Genomic DNA, 20,637 nt, shown 5'->3' on the forward strand with positions numbered 1-20,637 from the left:
AGGCGTCTCAGAGAAGGGCAGCCCTCCAAAACCTTCACTCTCTTAAGGCCTCATACTTAAACTAATGAGATGCCATCTACCCCTTGTTCAAGCCTCCTTTTATAGGGGGACTCTCTCTCTCTCTCTCTCTCTCTCTCTATATATATATATATATATATATATATATATATATATATATATATATATAAAAGTTGCCAAAATCTCCGTTAATTTTAGGGCAAGTTTAAACGCTTTATCGAATGAATGTGCAATAAGTTTTTTGACAAAACTTAGTTTTATTAATTTTTTTCATAATTTTCACATAAATTTGGAAAGCAATTTGTTTGTATTAAAAACCAAGTATTGGACCCTGAATAATTTAGAGAATCGGCCCGTTCAGGTTCTGAACCGAATGGAGCTGAATCTAGCCAATTTTTAACCAACAGATGATAAGTCTCAGTCAAATATTAAAATAAAAAAAAATTTAAACCCATGTAAAAAATATTTAAAAGATAAGACAAATCAGCTAGTTTCTTGACGATTATCGGCAGATATGACAAGAATTAGACAATTCAGGCCAATTCACAACAATACTGGCAACATTGTTAGTTTGTATTGCTAGGTAGCACTTTAACCCAACTTTTTCTTGGTCCCTTGATATGTCCTCATTTGGCTCGCAAGCAATAAATCCTATTGCCTGCAGCTTTAAAATGATGTATTTATTTTGTAACTGAGTCAGTTTGAGCTTGCTTTGGTAGGTTTCGAGTCCAATTCTATTTCTTGTATTAAAAAATGCATTTTTTTAATACAAGCCAGCTCCAGCTCGGCTCATTTAACTCAGGCTTGCCATGAGCTCGAACTTGGCTCAGCTCGCCATAAGAACGAGCAGACTTGGACATCCTCAGTTTGGTTCGTCTGACACGTTTGCCAGCCATACATATTTGTCTCTTGTTCATGACAGAATAATTAGAAGACAACGGCATTACTAATGCACCTTAAGCCAGAATGTCTTAATCTCATCTACCACCTTACCCGTTGGGCTATTGCTGCTGGAGCACATTCAACCAAGCACCCTTCCTTTTCTTGCTTGCACCATGTGAGTCTTTGTTAGCGTTACATAACATCACAGCATTAGTGCACAAGTTCATTACTTGCTCAAGCTCTATATTTCCGTGGAAGGTTAACTCAAGCAATATTTGAGAAGCAGAAAGTGTTGGATGCAGCTCCTAAAATATTGGATACAACTACTTCTTAGGCCATATTTTGCTGGATATAACTAAGCATCAAATCATGCCTTAGAACCTTGAATCATAGAGCATATAGCCAATCTCAGATTTTGGAATAATTTATCTTTATACCCTTCACCAATTGGTAATATAAGAGATGTTTTTTTCAACCCATTGATAAGCTTCTACTGCAACCTGCAAGTTAAATCCATGTCACTATCCACAACTGAGATTTGGACAAACCAAAATCTATAATGAGGCAAATTCTGGTATAGACATGCTATAGAATCCGTTGTGTATTGTTGGATTTTGCTCAAAACTATTCATAAGTTCTCTATGCATTTTTATTATTTTTCAAAGTTTATGAGTTTCTTGTCTTTCCTACAAGTTTAATTACATATTGAAAGATTGAAACTTTTCTTGTCCTTATATAGAGGGATGATACCTTAAAGGGTAAGGCCCTCAAGGGCATTAGATATTTGGCTTGTGCAGCTCTTGTACCTCAGACCTTGAATCTGAACCTTCGACCCTTGACTTTGGACCTTGACGTTGAACTTTGGTGGACTTGAATTTGAACCTTGGTTTTGGTTTGGTCTTGGACTTATCTTTTTATTACTTGAAACATATTTAATTCTTAAGTCTAAAATCAATTTTTGACCGAGCTTTATAACTATCATTGACTTTGCATTCAATCCTCTTTCAATCTTTTTTATTTTTATCCCGATTCTTTTGAACCCTGCCCAACATTCTTGCATGAGAATTAAAGGTCTAAACAGTTCAAGAGCCGCCCTTTGCTTTGACCGTGTGACTTTTCTTTGATGGACTTGTCTCTCTTAAAGTCATTTTGAATCTCATTTTGCCCTTTTTCATCTTTTTTTGGCACCCCTCTTTGGCCAACCGTGCTTGTTTTAGCCAACCATGACCAATTACCACCAGCCGTCTGAGACTATTCAAGGCCTTTTATGGCCTTTATTGATAGTGTTCGGTTGGGGCATTGGATCCATATCCAGTTGCAATTTGAATCTATACCTAATATCTAGATTTAGTTGTAATTCAGATCCATACTTAAGATCCAAATTCGATTTTAATTTGATCCATACTTAAGATTCAAAATCGATTGCAGTTCGGATCCATCTAGAACATGTGCAGCTCAGATTCATATTTGAATACAAGATCCATACCCAATTGATTCGAAACTGGATCTTCATATCCTAGTCAAGAGAATGTTGAAGGTGGTTCGTGTCAAAGTTATCAGTCTCACCCAGTGCAGGGCAGGAATCATTTTTTTGCAAAAAAGTGAAAGCTCGATTATATCTTGAGAGCATAGTTGCACGAGTACCCATTGCACCCAGGACTTGATCCAAAGTGAAGCAACTAAATAATTCTAGCCAAGATAAAAATGCAAGCTTAATTTATGCCTCTGCTATTGGATGTCATAGTGTAGCAGCTTGAATGATAACATGTACCTGTGTGCCTTCAAACATACCTGGTTCAAGCTCAGGTTGCTTGACCCACCAAGTGAAGCATATTTTTCAACATCTATAATATCAGATTCACATGATGCCTAGAGTGTTGCAAAATTCAAAGAATACAACAGTACATTTTGTAGCACCAAGCCTATGTGATTAGTAGGATAAAAAAAAGTCTATCAATCAATCTATTAGAATTTGAACTATTTTGGCTACTTTTTAACCATATTTTTGTTCTGGCCTAACCAGTCAATTCCGAAGAGGTTTCTGCCCTTTAAAGCACCTCTGAACAGTCTAAATGTCTCTTTGTCCAGCATATCGTCTGCAACAAGCGTCTGGACAACATGATGATGAAAATTGCATATTACCTTTTCCTTTTTCTTTTTCTTTTTTGGAGATAGGTAAGCTGGAGGGATAACACCATACCCGTGTGCATGTGACGACTTTTAAAAATATGCAACCATGCTAATTCACCGTTCATCAATGTACATTACCATCATATCTTGAGATTTAGAGAAGGAATCTTAAACCATGTCTAATATATCCTCTTAAGAACCGGTTTGAATGTCTAATTTACCAAATTATTTCACAGATACATATTCCTTTCATGCATATACGCAACAGAACGTTGGCATGTTCTTTGCAAGCCAAAGTAGCTTGATGGGCAAATTTTTTATGATATTTCATTCTTGATACATTTTAACAAACAAGCACACGCGTTTTCATTAGTCGTACATGTGGGATATATGCAAAATCTGAGGATTCCATGAAAAATTATGCATCTGAAGTACTACTTTGTCACATGCTCATGGTGTTACTAAGGCAATCTGCCCATATGGTTTGTGTGTGTGCGTGTACAAATGGCTGAATTATTGTAAGCTTTACACCTGTTCAAACTTAAAACTTGTACATAAATTCCTTATTACCTCGCTCCTGTCCACCTCCCTGACAAAGATAATGACAATGCAGAGGTGAACAGAAAAGTGAAGATAGAGCATCAAGAAATGACCAATCAATGAACAATGAGAACTTGTAAAGACAAATGCATAATGATGATTACATAGCTTAAAAATGAAGAGGGAATGTCAAGAAATGACCAATCAATGGACAATGTAACTTTTAAAAGTAAATACATAATGACTACATAGCTTCTTTCCCCCTCTGGTGAAGAGTAGATCTGAACATTACTTCGCTTGTTGAATCAATAAAATAAGATTCCTGCAAGGTTAAATAATTAATCGGGCCTCGGAGTAACAAATACGAACAAGTAATGATGAGGTTTTCTCATATGAGTTAATGCTTACAATCTCTAGGGGGCTAACTCATGCAGAAGAAATCCATGTGCTTCTCTGGGGAAAGAAGCAAGTCAAGTTTATTTCTTGCACAATCAATCGAAGAAGACAACGAAAAAACGGATGCTATACTCACCTAATGCAGCAAAAATTACCACTGTCTGATGGAAAATTATGATCCCCGTCCTCAAATGTTGGGATTCCATTGTAAGTGATTCCCTTGTCTTGAATATAATGACCAATGGATGCCTGGTTGCTCAGACACACATCCTGAAGGCATAAGAACAGTAACTCATTTCAATTGGTTTGCCATGAGAATTCAGGAATTTTGCAACATTGCAGAGCCAGGATCTTACAACTCCATATCTCACTAGAACATGGTGGAAAGCTTCGTAGAGCTTCGTTGTCTTTGTTAGTGTCACGGTGTTCTCAGGCCCTTGACAAATTATCAATGGGTGAAATCCAGCGACTATGCGCCTGTCTCAAACAGAATAGCAAATATATTAACAAAACTACAGTAATTATTGATTATTGTGAAGGTGAAAAGAGAAACCTTTCTTTATTGCAACATCAGCATACAAATAATTGATAATCTTCACCATCAACATTATCATCAAGTCTTGTTTCATCTGTATGGGTTGAGCTTTACAAGTATTTCTCCAATCATTCTTATCTAAAGCTAAAGTCCGCCACTGCATAGTCTTCCGTAACTGTAATTATTGTCTAGCTCTCAAGCTCTATATCTCACCTCTTGTCAATTTTTGTTTTCAAATTTATCATGTCACCCTTTTATACTGGCATTATTTCAAGTCTTCATGTGCTCAAACCACTAAAAAAATAGAGTTTAACCTTTTTCTTAGTGCTCCTAAGGTTTTTCTAGTGTATTTATCCACGAATCTGTCTTTCACTTTAGATATCTACCTTAATATACACAACTCAATTACATGTATTCTCTCTTATTCTTGTTTATTGATTGTCCTTCACTTCCCAACAACACCATATATGAATGCGGGTCTCAGTACACTCTTGCAAAAGCATTCATTTAATCAGAAAGCACTTACTTTGACATAACACATCACTAGTGTTTCTCCATGTCATCCATCTAGTATTAGTTCTATTAACGATGTCTGCATGAAACCCACTATGTCATTGTACTATAGAGCATAAGCCCCAGAACTCGTTGCGTTCAAAACGTAAAATACTGCAATGTCATTTGTCTTAACCATATCGGTTTGCTGACTAGCACAAGTTACATGTACAAGCAGCTAGAAAGCAGAGTGGTGGGATTGGAGCTATATCAAGGATACATTTTAAGCACTTGTTTGCATTTATTATATGCACAGTGATGTCCTCCATTTCACCGTGCATGTTGTTAAAAAACAATAGTACTAAATTTAACACTGAAAAGGAAATCATACTCCAGCTCTATCATGTAACATATTAAACCCATAATAGTTTCAAGTTTCAACAATCTGTAACATCCTAAGCTATGGCTCAAGTGTTTCTTCAGATTACATGATCATAAAAAAAGAAATATCTAATTTTCTAGCAGTATCTAGAAGTCAAAGCCTTTGACATCAATGCATATTGATTTCACAGATCCTATACTAAAATATTTACAGCCTTTGGCATCAATGCATCTTGATTTCACAGATCCTATACTAAAATATCTAAAATATTTTATGTTCCTAGAATTCTCTAATTGAGAACACTTTCATGCATCTTTTGCAAGTAGCTTCCAGCATGTTCAATGTGACTAACGACAATGTTCAAATTCTGTGGACTGCGTAAATCTCTATCATAAACATATAGTGCACCTTGTCTAACATCATAGAGCACTGAGATATATTCTTGAACAATCAAGAGAACACCTTATTTCCTTCAAATACCATTGGTTGAAAATTAAAAATATTGGGATCACCCTGTGGAGCAGTAGTTGTCCAACATAAAAGGATATTCCTAGTGAACACTCAGATTCTGACAAATTCATGGGAAACTGTTGGGTTTCCCTCCTTTGTGGGTTCCATTGGTTCGATGCACATTCAGTATCGCTGCAGAATTCCAAGCACGACGCTTGAACTTCTCGAGGATGATATGGAGTATTCGCTGGATAGCGATTTGTAGAAGTCCTCTCAGTTGAATGACGATTCAATTGTTCAGAGTTTGAGGTTCAGCGATTTGTCGATGACGATTTATGGTGAGTGCCTTCCACTGGATAGCGATTTGTGGTTAGCATTATGCGCTTCAGCCGGACGACGATTTGTGGTATCGCTGGATAGCGATTTGTGATAAGATGCTTCATGCGCATCGTAAGTTATGCAAGACGTTTAGTCTTCTGCATTTAATGCAGGATTCATCCTCTATGTAATGGATGGATGAGAAAGAAGAGTGTGAGCGAAAAAGGCAGAACATTGGAGAGAGAGAGTATGAGAAACACTTTTAGGGCACCAAAAGGGTGCGGAGAGAACAAAGCAAGAAGTGCTGCTACACTTCTTTCAGGACAGCTTCGTCAAGCTGGTTCTTCAGATCATTCGTTCTTTGTTCTTCAATGAGGTATATCCTTTTATTCATTTCGTTACACCTTGTGTGTTTGTAAGACTTATGCTTTTTTGACCACTTTGTAATCTTTGTAAAAAGATAGTGGAAGTTGCTGACCTATTGGTCGCCGTAGATGTACCTCAGTTGAGAGGGAACCACGTAAATCGTTGTGTATTGTTTTATTTCCGCGGTTGGTTTGGTTTGGTTTGGTTTTTTTTCTTCCACTGTCATCCTTGTATTGCCTTCATCGATTCACACTTGTAGGGAGACCCGGTACGTCCATTTTAACCCCAACATCTGGTATCAGAGCTTTGGTTCTTATTTCTGTGTGTGAAGTCATGGAGAACAACGTCGGTCTCATGATCAGTTTGAATGACACAAACTAAATGACCTGAAAAACTAAAATAGAAGACCTCTTAGTTTGTAAAGATCTGGATGGACCCGTTGAGGGTATCAGCGGCAAACCAGAAGAGATGAAAGAAGACGAATGGAGAAAGCTAGACCGAAAGACGATCGGTTTCATTCGGCAGTGGATAGATGACAGTGTCTTTCATCATGTATCCACAAAAACTTTGGCGCATGGTCTTTGGACCAAACTAGAAAGCCTTTACGACAAAAAAACGACAGTGAATAAGGTCTTTCTATTTCGAAAGCTTGTGAACCTCAAGTATAAAGAGGGCGACTCTATTGCAGAACACTTAAATGAGATCAAAAGCATTGTGAATCAGTTGGCCACAATGAAAATCACTTTTGATGATGAGTTGCAAGCTTTGTTGCTACTTAATTCCCTTCCTGAGAGTTGGACAACCTTGGTAGTCACAGTCAGTAACTCTGCACCTGATGGAACGGTAATGATGAGCCAAGTTACCGACAGTCTGTTGAATGAAGAGACTAGGAGAAAGTCATCAGGTCCTTCTACCTTCGAGACACTTGTAATTGAAAACCGGAGGAGAAGTAGGAGTAAGAGCAAGGCTCCACATTATCGTGGCAAATTCAGCGGTCACTCACACTCGAGCTCAAAGAAAGATGTCGAGTGTCATTATTGCCACAAGAAGGGACATATGAAGCGGGAGTGCAGGAAACTCAAGTTCAAGGAGCAGAGCAAAGAGAAGAGCTTAGAAGAAAAGCAGGGTGCCACAGCCGTAGTCACAGATGGAGAGCTCATAATTGTCTATGATGGCACAAGCATAAATGTGATCGGTCAGGAGACTGATTGGGTCATTGACTTTGAAGCTTCATTTCATGTTACCTTACAGGCTGATTTCTTCACTTCCTACTCGCAAGGTGATTTCGAAAATGTCCAAATGAAAAATGAAAATGTGTCAAAGATTGTTGGCATATGCGACATTTGCTTGGAAACAAGCGTTGGCTGCAAATTGTTGCTGAAAGATGTGAGGCATGTACCAGACATCCGACTGAATCTGATCTCTGCCAGAAAGTTGGATGATGAGAGCTACAACAACACCCTCAGTGATGGAAGGTGGAAGTTAACCAAGGGTTCCTTGATGGTAGCAAGAGGAACAAAGGCTTGTTCCCTTTACACTTTGCAAGCGAAGATCTGCAAGAGTGTTGTGAATGTTGTGGAGACTGGCTCATCCATAGAGATATGGCATAGAAGGCTCGAGCATACGAGCGAGAAGGGACTGCAAGTCCTAGTTAAGAAAGAGCTCTTGGCGGGTGCAACAGGTACATCTTTGGAATCTTGTGTTCATTGCTTCCATGGTAAACAAAATAGAGTTTCTTTCCATAAAAGCATTGCATCTAAAAAATCTCACGTTCTAGATCTTGTACATTCTGATGTCTGCAGACCTTTGAAGGTCAAGACACTTGGTGGTGCATTGTCTGTTATCTAATTGAATTCTATTCCGTTTAGTTGCATTTGGTAAGCCAAAGCAGTATCCGATTATAAACGGATGCAGATATGGTTTTGATTTTTTGCTACCAAATCCAAAAAATATCCAAATTTGATGGATATCTGGATCTGTTTACATGTAAAAAAGTGGATCTGGTATGAGCTTGTTGCCATCTGAATCCAAATCCAAATTTGAATCTGTTTAGCCAACATATGATTGGTTGAATATGGTATTGGCCACATCAGAACCATCTACATCCCTAAATAGGGTTTAATCCGATGTCACAAAATTCATTTAACAGGAAATCTTGAAGAGGGAAAATCAAAATCGCACGATATATTCAAATATTTTTTTTTCTTTGGATAGCCTTTGGAAACTATCAGCACATACCAAAATCTTTAAAACGAATAATGTACAATAATGTAAAGAAAAAAAATTAAATATAAAACATATGAAAAGTGTTTTTATTGTGTTAATATCATGTTAAAATCACAATATCTTCAAATAGGTGATATCTGGAAAATATCACCTTTTTTTCATTTTGAAACTGTATCTGTTCAATCACGATATTTTCACAAATATCATCGATATTTGAGGTTTAGTTAACGATTTGCTTCATGGTATGGCAGGTCCAAACTCCAAACTAATACCTTAAAGAGGTCTAGCTGGGTTGGATCTTGGTTTGGACCTGGAGCTGGTATGAATTCTTTGACAGGGTTTATTATGGGTTGGAACTTGAACGTGAACAAAGAGCTTTGGATCCCTAAGCTGGATATGCATCAGGCCCGACCATGATCTAGCCTGTTGACATTGGGTCAACTCCTCGCTAGAGTTGCTAACTGGTACGGACTTTCTGAGCCGGCTGGGGGGCTAATGTTTAATTTGAAACGCAGAGTATGCCAGGGTTGAATTCATCAGGTCAGCTTAGTGAACAAGGCATCCAAGGTCAGGTTGTGAAGCTTAGGTCCTCGCAGTCCGGCGGCACAGCCCAGTGGGCCTGGTAGGCTTGGCTAAACCCAACAGAGCTGGTCCCAAGAATTGAACGTGAGCACAGTGTGATCACACTACCATCCCTGGGCCCAGACCATAGTTACCGGGATACGAAATGGATACAAGCAGCGATGCATGATAGAAGCAGGAATGTCTTCTACCCATCACTCTGGCCTTCTAGTGAGGGACGCAAACACCAAATGCCGAACTCACAACATCATTCAACTTGGATCGCCTTAGGCAGGTTTTGATGTTTTGAGCTCCAGAGCTCAATTATTGTCCATTGAAACGCCCCGTTCTCTGCCTTGCAAGCAGTGACAACAGTAACTATCCGCTGCCTAAAAATCAAGCCACCAATGCACATTACAGATAGGAAGCATTTCTCGGAAATGGATGAAGCAATGACATTTTGTATTTGGCAGCATAGGTTATTGATTTAAAAATGCATCAAGAAATCACAAAAACACATTCTCCACACACACACACACACACACACACACACACACACACGTGCATTTCTGCACATACAGCAAGCAAGAAATGCATGACACAACTAAGCATGATTTACCATCTACTGCAGAGGAATAGCATTTACAGAACAATTCAGTACAGAAAGACACTGATTTGCTAAAAGCTTCTGAGCTGTTAGTATCAAATGTAATAGATACCTCCTATCTGAAATGAATACAGAAACATGCCTTTATATTGCTCATCCATATCACTAAAAATGTATATACACGTTCTCTCAAGCTTGCCCAATAAGTCGGATGTTGCAGGTTCACAGGGAATCAAATATTTTCCATCCTGCAACCTTAGACCCAACCAGCCTGACGACGGTTCACGACTGTTGATGGTGAACAAAAGAGTTTGGTGCCTTTGTTCTTCTCAAACTATGCTAATTCGAGAAGGATATGCATACATGACTACACAAAATCTTGAACCGGTGATGACTGCTTTAGATCAAATGCTGCCTGGAAGCAGTCTGCAGCATGCGATAGTGAGCCTTCCATCTTGGAGATATATCCAAGGTTCAACCACGCTTCATGATTGACAGGATCTAGACGCAAGGCGTTCATTAGAAAGCTCCTAGCAATAGGCAAAGATTTCTCCCCCAGCTGCCTCAGCACTGCTGCTGTAGAAACCATGCTTGGAACATGATCCGGTTCGATGGTAAGTGCAACTGAGAAGGCTATGAGAGCCTCCACATACTGCAGATGAGCTTCAAAAAGCAAACCTGCAAAGGAACAAAAAAAATTTAAAAAAATAAGACTACTTTGAGAAGAGAGTTTCAAAGATATGCAGACACAAAAACTCCCTTTATTTTAGTCACCACCATCTTAGACTACCAAGTAGCAAATGGTGTTGGATCTTGAATGCACAGCGAGCATATATACGATACATCAACCATCTCTGAACTTTTTGCTTCTTTCTTACTATTTTTCAATTAGACTATTTTGGTCTTCAGGACCTGTTGGACTTGTATTTCTATTATGAATTTGGCTACATAGTTCACATGGTACTCTTGAAATAATTCATAGTAGAGTAGATACGAGAAGCAATTTGAGATGAAGAACGATTACATAAAGCTCAGCTATATAACAGAAATATGATCAAATAGACATGAAAACAAGCTCCAGAAGGGAAAACACCAACCTGTTACATGCCAACTGGTAGGAGAATAAGGATCAAAAGACATGGCTTTATCAACACAGGTATTCGCATCACCCCATAACTTGAGTTTTGTATAAATGTATGCTAAATCCTGCCATGCCTCCACCTCTAATCTTTGACTGAGTATCACCTGTAAAAGACAAAGAAAGCCATTGAAAGACACTAACCTGATGAAGCTTGTGAAAATAAATGAACACTAGGCATTAAAAAAACGAAGAAAGAAAGAAAAGATTGCTTCCTTTCGTAAAGTTACAGTTTAGCACACAAAAGAGTACCTCAGACACAGAGTTCATAGTTTGAGAACTTTTTTGTGCTTGGATAAAAGCAAGCAGAATGGTGTATGTCGCAATTGCATATGTGGGCTGTCCCTGAGCCATTTGAAGTATGCCCTTCAATCTCAAAAGGCCTATGTGGTCTAATTCTGCAGTCTCATCTAAAGCAAGATCAACTACTATCTCGGCATCATTGAAAGACTGTCCTGCAGACACAAGAAGGGTCAAGAGCTTCCATCCTCTAACTGAACTTCCAATTGTCATGTCTAAGTAACCTCTCAAACTCTCCAAAGCTGCATTAATGTCCCTAGACACTGCAGCGGCCAAGCCAAGACTAAAAGTCACTTCTGGGTCCTCTTTCTCGATCATGGCAGCTTGCCTTAACCATTTTAAAGATCCATTATGCAAAAACATTCGTTCTTTGTCAGAAACAGAAAGTCTAGCACGCAGTCCATAAGCTACTCCAAGCAGATGATTTGCAACACCCATAAGGTGACCATCTCGGTGATTATCAGCCAACCCCACAGCTCTGCATGCAAAGTCTATTCCTTCATTTGAGTTCTTTGAATTTTGGTTACATAATTTTGCTGCTAAAAGCAGTGATGGAAGAGAGTAGCACTTCTCAGATCTGCCTAAAGCATTTCTTAATAGGTTCAATGCAACCTCATTTTGGCCATCTGAATTGTAGCAAAGAGCTAGGAGGTACCACCTTTCTGCTCGATGATAGATACCTGGAAGTAATAGTTCAATATGATTTGCTAAAACATCAAAGTGACCTGATATCGTCAATGCAAATGTGAGATGATTCATGATGTCTGGATCCCACACTATTTCTTGAAGAACCAACTTCTTCATGAGTATCAACAGCAACAAAATTGTCTCCTCAATGTTATTCTTTGGGGTAATTGCACCCAATATTTGTAAATGAGGAGGAAGGGGAGTTTCAACACCGCAGTAAAGTAAGGTGGCAGCCAAGTCTTTTTGTATGGTAGACAAGCTCTTCAAGTCTAAATTCCAGGGCTTGATCAGAGCATGCCTATAAGCAACAACAGCTTCTTCAACACAGCCAGCCTTCTTCCACAATGTAGGAAGCAATTCTAGTGCTTTGTGAAACATCTCTTGTAATTTGCAATCTTCAAAAACTCCAACAGACATACCCTTGGGTAATGCAGATTCCACAGTATCTAGGATAACTTTACATTCCTTAGCAGCCTCTGTCAAATCAAAAACAGAAAATGGATCTGATTTGTACACAGATCGTGTTTTTTTCAATAAGTGCAATCAATTACCTAAAGGAAAAAAGAGTAAAAATGCCGAAGTTTCAAGAAGAGAAAAAAAGTGACAATCTGATAGCACATCCTCCACATTCCAGGGGCTGACAAATTATTTGCAAACTCTTTTTTTTGAGAGAAAAAAACACATGTATTTTGACACATCGACAACAATGACACATTATTTGCAAACTCGCAGTCACATTTTTATTAATAACAGAAGTCACAGATAATCACCAACTTCGATGAACTTTGCCTTGATCGTAGAATTGACAAGGTTTACGGGGCCTGCTTTCAGAAAGTTTGACTGCCCATTGTTTGAAACAGCTTTCTACCTTTACCAATCATGCTTGTCAATGTACTATGATGGTGAAGGAAAGACTTATTAGTAGACTTGAACTTTTTAAAGAGTTCTAGAGGAAGGCCTGCTACCTCTGAAACAGCCTTCTCTATAAACTTCAAGGTAGTCTTGTTATACTGCTTTAGATAGAAGAAGGTATGCAGCACTATGGCATGAGAGAGTGATTTATATATGCATTCTCATGAACTTGTCCCGGTGAGCAATTCTAGATGGCATCTCAGTATCTCACCATAATTTTATTGACTAGAAGATTATAATGATCAAGTGGTTAACATGCCCAATTGTCAATCTAGAGACCTTGACTGCCTTTGTTTAGTCGTTTAGGTGTTCAAAAATAACTCTGGAATGGAAAAAGCATAGCAAATCCTGCAGATGAAATAATGAATTGCAGAAGTGGCAAAATGCATTTAGATGAGCTCATATCAAACAAATGAAGATTCGTGGATGTTCGAGAAACTCCTTCCTTCCATCTGACAATATTAAACAGTGTAGAACAAAATTATTTACTCTAGGATGTTTGATAATAATTTCAAGCTTTTATAAAAAACGCAAGATTTGGATGTTTGAAAAACTCCTTCCTTCGATCTGACAAGATTAAACGATATAGGGCAAAACTATTTGCTCTAAGATGTTCCCCAATAACAATTTCAATCATAAAATAAAACATATGTGCTACACGATTCTTTAATTTCCATTTACATTCGGAGTTCATTTTCAATTCTGAAACTGAAAAAGATGGTATCACTGATCATGCCCCCCAAATAACACACCAAAATGGCGGAGGGAGTGAAGCAACAGAAAAAACTGAGTAATCATGGTGATCAAATTACTAAAACGGTTTTTGAAAAGCATTTGCACAGAGAAAAAAGGTCATAACGAAACTAAGTGCCATACCTTTTGCGAAACCAAGCTGTTCCAGTGATCTTGCTTTAAGTAAGAAAGCTTCAAGCAGGAGACTCACAGAGTGCATTGACATTGCATTGTTCTGCATCTTCTCACCTTTCGAACGAACTTTTTGGCGGCGAGCTTTTTCAGCTATAGACTTGGTCATCTTGGGTGTCAAACCTTGTACGTCGATCCCTCGAAACACCTGGAGTGCAGCATCAAAGTTACCCCTCTGATATTCCAACCGTCCCAACAGTGCCCGGGCTTCCTGCATACCAATTCGGGATCAAGTAATGGATACTAAGACACAACCATCTATGAAATCGTTAAAAGGGAAAATGAAGGACAAGAAAAAAGGGGACCTCATAGTTCAATGAGAGAGCTTCCTTCAGAGTAGTTTCAACCGCTTCAACATGATTATCTTCAAACCTGGCTTCCCAATTCACAGTCCTGGAGGAAATGCCACCAGAAGAAAAGTCTTTTGTCGCCAGGGATTCTGGTGACTGAGGAGGCTCCACCTCCTCAAATTTGAATTGCTCACCAGAGCATGCACACAACATGATGCTTGATTTATATCTATTTCTCTTAGCTTTCACTGCCAAGATGTACTACCCAAATCAACAGTTTGTGATGCCCCTCAAACCATTTCCAAAGGAAAGCTGCTGCTCAGGTAATCATGCACAAACAATGCCCTGAAAAAGAAACCTTCTTCCTGGTGAAACAAAGACTGATGAAAGCATGGGCATTGGACAACCTGTTTTCAAATACTCGTTCCCCAAGCAAATTCTATTATGAAGAATCCAAGTGCACACTTCAGGAGACCAACATGGGCAAAGACAAAATGAAAGCTACAACTGCCTCCCGAAATTAAACTCAAAATGCCACTAACCAATAAATTCAAGCTGAACAATTGTATGCATATATACAGTAATCAACCAAAGAAAACCCATTTTTCTCTGAGGTCAAAAGAATCAAAACCAACCTTCAAAGTGTTAGAAATGCTATTCCAGACAGTTCGATCAGAGTCCAACTGAAGAGAAAGACTCCTAAGTCTTCAAATGAAGATCAAGATAAGCCAAATGCATCTACTGAAGATCACGATAAGGTTGTTGTGATAAGAGTACAGAAACCGTCTAATGTTCAGTCGGTTTTACCTGATAAAGACTATTAAAACTTCTGCTAAGATTAGTGCTCCTTATCCTCAGACTAGTCTGAGGATAAGGAGCACTAATCTTAGCTGAAGTTTTATCGTGCACGTAGGTATATACCGATCCACGTTAAATCGGTTGTGTTCTTGTGCAAGTTTATTTGGTGTGTTTGATATTATCATGTGAGTGCTGATTCGTTTTACAAAGAAGCAACTTGGCAAATGCAAAAGAAATAAGAAACTGCACATAAAGACTTCAAAATGGAACAAGTAGGAACTTCAAGTTGTAGTCGACCACGCAGAAAAAAGAGGAAGAGACAGACGGGAGACATCCGCATTGCCATTTGCTTAAACCCCGAACCGTGTAACCAACAAAACCAAGTTCAAGAAGCACTAACAAAACCGAAGCACTAACAAAACCAAAGCAAAGAACTCACAACCAATACCTCTAAATTCATGTTGGATGCAGTGGTAAGCCACCTTGGGTTGTCAGCAGAAAAACCAACAAAATCGAAATCTCAAAATCATTATAATAGCAGTAAGAGAAAAAACAAACAAATGAGTGGCAGCAAAAGGCAGGGAGGACAATATAGCAATACAGATGAGAAGAAAAGGACAGCGACACACCACTGAGCGGTGGAATGTCAAGTCCTGGCAATTTTTTCTTGGAGAACTTCGTCTCTTGGGTAATACCAATTGAGCTGTTTTATTTTTTAACTACATCCCGAGACATTTTCTACTGTTTTCAAATGCAGAGTCTTCCCACCCATGACTCCATGTAGAAAAATTGGCTGCTTTCAACTGGCTACATGTGACAGTTTCTCTTTATTTTATGGCTATGATCAAAAGACAATTATACCCATTGATTGTTATTGGAACCACAATGTTTTCTCTCTCCTTTTCTTTTTCTCCTCTTTTTGGATGAAAACCTGCGAGTCAGCAATCCATCTCATGGCTGCTTAAAGCTTCCATAACCAACTTAAGGAAAATAAGAGGGTTTCTTTGTCCATTCTTTTATCTTCTCTCCACATCTAATTTTTAATTTGGACTAATGAACTCAGTTGTGCGTTTGAAAAACAAGTCTTGACAGCTACAAGCGGCCACGTACAATGTAATGTAAATTTTTGTCAGATGGGATGCTTAAGAAGTAATCTACAACTACCCACCTAACTTTTCATGATTTTGCATTAAGCCACCTAACGAATAACTGCCTCATTTCATGGACCGCATGGAAAACTCTCATTGCAACTGCTCTGTCATGCACATGGAAAGCTCTTGTTCATGCAATTAAGAAGGAAGGTAGGTGGGTTTGAATTAGGGGTGGCAATCTGGTTGGGTTGGCAGGTCGACCCAACCGGTTGGTGGGTCAGCATACCTCAACCCGAACCCGACCTGTTTAATAAACGGCTCGGCTGTGGCAAACACAAACCCAACCCGTTTAATAAACGGGTTGGGTCGGGTAAACGGGTTGGCGGGTTAGCGGGCAGGTTGGCGGGTCGGGTAAACGGGTTGGTGGGTCGGGTTCAGGTAAACGGGTTGACACGCCCACCTAACCCGTTTATTAAACGGGTCAGCGGGGTTGGCGGGTTGGCATACCTCTAACACGAACCCGACCCGTTTAATAAACGGGTTAGGCAGGTCGACCCGTTTATTAAACAGGTTAGTTTAAGCCAAAACCCAAACCCGCCTAAGAGGTGGGTTGGTGGGTCGGGTTAGTGGGTCGTGTCAGGTTTTGCCACCCCTAGTTTGAATGCTTGGATCTCTAAAAGTGAATTTGTGATCCGAGTATTTGAGCTGCACGTGTCTCTGACCAAATCCTCCTCCTCTTCTTAGGTGAGATATACAGTCATCTCTATTGAAATATGAATCTCATATTTTCATTTTAAACTTTAGAACAGATGAGCTTTTTTATTTTCTTCGTTCTGCAATGTAGACTCCAATGCTAGAATTTAATGCACCTTATTATCTTATTTGATGTAAGATTCACCCCATGAGCAACTACTTATTCAAATATATCCAAATAGAATAATGAAACAAACATTTTTCCAGGTCTTTGATTGTTATGACTTTTAAGGAAGGGAACTTGTAATCTTTTTTTTTTCGATTATAAGGAATTTATGATGTTCAATGGATTAAATTTGAAGGAAACCCCTGATGTTAACTACCACTTGTTTAAAAGTGTGTACTTGATAAGATTGATGGGCTACAAGAATTTGAGAAGTGAAAAGGATCTAACCACAAGTGAAAGTGACTTTTCTTTTTATTGTTTAACTATAAGACATTAGCCTTGGATCATGATTAAGTAAAAGGGATCAGGCTAAGCGTTTCTTCCTCAAACTTTTAGGCGGCTATATGAAATATATGATACTTGGGTGGCTTATCGTAAAACCCTGAAAGGCTATGGCAAGTGGACTGACTTAGCTCTCTCTCTCTCTCTCTCTCTCTCTCTCTCTCTCTCTCTCTCTCTCTCTCTCTCTTTTTTGTGTAGGATGGGTAAGACTAGGATCCACTAATTTTTAGGGGTTGGCAAGCTCAAGGTATAGAATGAGATAAAACCTGCACTATGTCTTGCAGAAAGCAGCCTCTTACATGCAGCTGATGCGCATTTCTTGTTGGCATATGTGTGAACCATGGCACACATGGCCAAGATGGTCTCCTGCACATTGTTCAAATGTTTATTACAATAAATCTACTGTTTTGAAAAATAAACACACACGTCTTTAAAAATAAAGTACATTATCAATTTTTTAGAATCTTAAGCATCACATGCATGGACAGAGAGTTGAGTGGGGTTTAAGTTTTAGAAAGGATAAACTACTTAAGGCAGGAGGGAAAGAGTTGATAACCATCTCATTTAACAAAAACAAAGAGATTGTCTTGCCAATCTGTGGTCCAACGACGCTTTAAATTAGCTACCCAATTGCCTTTGTCTAAACTCATTCCTTTGCATACATGGAACATTTCTTGAGTACTGATTCAAATCCATTACATTAGGGAAAGCGGAATGAATTTAAATCAGTACCCAAGAAATGAGTATCACATAAGCTGATGGAGGTTTCCCTGTAGCTGGATATAGACGTTTTAGTTTTTTTTAGAACATTTATGTGATATATATAGGGAAGGGGACCTACCAACCAAAGAAAGATCCAAAGTCTACAACCAACTATTATGGGACGACTCTCCTTCTCTAATGCTTGAGCATCTCATGGATCAAATCTCATATATTTATTTCTTATAATTTATTTAGTAAAAAATATGTTTTACTGGAAGACTTTATGACATACAGACATGTTTTTCGAAACATGAAAAATCGACAGATCGCAATGCATTTAAAACTTTACAATACAAAGTATCGTGAGCGGTTGATTTTAGTGCTTTAAAAAATACATATGAACATCAAAAAATCATAATCCAAAACATGTCTGCTCACTAAATGAATGATAAAAATCTAATATGCAAAGTTTGATCGATGAAAAACTCGATCTTTAGATAAAGAATGCTGTCGATTATCATGGATTGTAGATTTTGGACCTCCATTTGATTGGACAGTGTGAAGAATTGGTTCATCCACACTGTCTATAAAGAATGGACAATACTGATTTTCAATGTTTCATGCTACGTTTGATAAATCTGACATTACAGGTATGTTCATCATGATCCATTTGCTATGAATTAATTGTTGGATCAAGCTTTTTCGACAAAAAAATATGATTTTATGAGCTTCAAAATTTATAAAAATTTTAAACCATTGATTTTGAATCCTTATAAAAACATTTTCTCATGTCATAATCAGATGATTCAAAAGTTTATCCCTACTCAACAAACTATGTAGATCACACATGTAAGGTTAGATTCCAAAAAAAAACTATCAAAAAATGAAAAATTTAGAATGTCAACACCCATCTACCACTAGGAACCTCTCCCTCTCTCTCTCTCTCTCTCTCTCTCTCTCTCTCTATATATATATATATATATATATATATATATATATATATATATATATAGTACAAGCGATTGTACCTACAATTTAGTTTGAATCTCATGATGCAAGTTGTTTTAAAACAATTTAATGACATAGATGTATGCTCGATTTAGTAGTAATTGACTCTTGGATCATATTTTTTCATTGAAAACATATTTTTATTAGTCAAAAAAAAATCAATGCCTTCATAGCCATTGATTTTTGAATCATCAAAAGGATTGTATATAGGTCAAATTTTGACTATCCAAAAGCCGGTTTACATTGAACAAAACATGTAAATCACATCTACGGTGTTAGATGTGAGAAAAACAAACAAACAAGGAGATTCCACCCTATTTGCTAGGTTGATTGTACCTACTATCCACTAGCAAATATATATATATATATATATATATATATATATATATATATATATATATATATATATATAAAGAGAGAGGATAAGTCTCTTTGCAAATGTACGTATGGTAATATCTTATTGCTTGTATTTTTTAAGTGTGTTTTGTTGGGGATCAATGTTTGAATAATCAAAATCTGGTGTTTCTGGAGGTCTTTTTGGTGATTCAAAACTCAACGGCTGTAAGTACACTAAATTTTGATGACTTGAAAAAAGGCATGTTTTTTTTTTGTTAAAAAAACAATATCGAAAAGTCGATCACTCAATCTCTAATAAATTTACTATGCTGATCACTTCTGCAAGCTCAGATTAAGTCAAACCAGTGTTATAAAATCAATACGTACCAGAAAATCGATATGACACCTGAATCAGCTATTTATTAATAAATATAAAAATTAGCTTAAAATGATTTTTTTAATATTATTTCAATGGCTTTAACATGTATCACGTTTTGATTGACACACAATCTTTTTAAATTGTTTCCAATTAAGAATGACTCATTAAAGAATTAGTATCAGCCACTCACCTTAATCGTTGGCCAAACGATACAGGTCCGATTTGGATACTAACAACATTGGTCAAAACAACTTGCATTTATGAGTTCTAAGTCATGAATACTGTATACACGTTTGCACCAAACACTTATCCACACACACACACATATTTTATATATATATATATATATATATATATATATATATATATATATATATATATATATATATATATATATATATATATATATATTGTGTAGATGTAGGTTGCAGTCATAAAAATGCATTCTTTAGGATTTTGTTTTCGTTGGGTACTTACCTTAGTTTCATCCCAAAAAATCATAATCGCTCCGTACCTTCTCCAGTGATAAACAGTTTAATTTTAATCTTGTTTAGAAAAGAAAAAAAAACTAATTCAAGCACCCATTATTCTAATCGTGGATATTCTTGCTGGTAGGGTACGGTGCTACCACGGTGACAAACCTGATTAAGACCCGGGTTCAGACCTGAAGGGCAGATTAATACATCGACCCGGGTATAGTTTGTGAAATTTTATACCACATGCAAGCCTGACCCCGATTAAGGCCCACAAATTTTCAATGTAAAAATGATAAAAGTATTATTTTACCGGGTATGGTTCGGGTCAGGTTTATGTAGTTCTTATAGTGTCTGAGTATGATTTCTCTTATATTAGACATGGGTCCGGACTTGATACCATACCCAAAAATCTGATTCAAGTCTGGTTCCACCTGGGTCCCAACCAAACCCGAAATGTTGACACCCCTACCTACCAAGACATGACCATTAGAT

General features: G+C 37.7%; 1 protein-coding gene across 1 annotated transcript; it reads right to left on the reverse strand.

Moving 5' to 3' along the window:
- Window positions 1-10,270: 10,270 nt before the first annotated feature.
- LOC149847989 (protein NPGR1-like) lies at window positions 10,271-14,367 on the reverse strand. The gene is made up of 5 exons (XM_090012582.1): window positions 14,170-14,367; window positions 13,817-14,075; window positions 11,294-12,504; window positions 11,001-11,148; window positions 10,271-10,581 (listed from the first exon to the last, which is right to left on the reverse strand). The coding sequence occupies exons 1-5, from the start codon at window positions 14,365-14,367 to the stop codon at window positions 10,271-10,273; spliced, it is 2,127 nt and encodes a 708-aa protein (XP_089868708.1).
- Between the last annotated feature and the right edge of the window lie 6,270 nt (window positions 14,368-20,637).

The sequence above is a fragment of the Nuphar pumila genome, chromosome 1 (genome assembly GCF_984573655.1).
Source record: "Nuphar pumila chromosome 1, dmNupPumi1.hap1.1, whole genome shotgun sequence".
In the NCBI taxonomy this organism is placed as follows: domain Eukaryota; kingdom Viridiplantae; phylum Streptophyta; class Magnoliopsida; order Nymphaeales; family Nymphaeaceae; genus Nuphar; species Nuphar pumila.

Coding starts and splice junctions, on each gene's coding strand:
- LOC149847989 (XM_090012582.1), bottom strand. CDS start 14,367: ATGTTGTGTGCATGCTCTGGTGAGCAATTCAAATTTGAGGAGGTGGAG. Junction 11,149..11,293: donor CTATGAACTCTGTGTCTGAG/GTACTCTTTTGT, acceptor TGTCTTTTACAG/GTGATACTCAGTCAAAGATT. Junction 10,582..11,000: donor TACCAGTTGGCATGTAACAG/GTTGGTGTTTTC, acceptor GTTCCTTTGCAG/GTTTGCTTTTTGAAGCTCAT.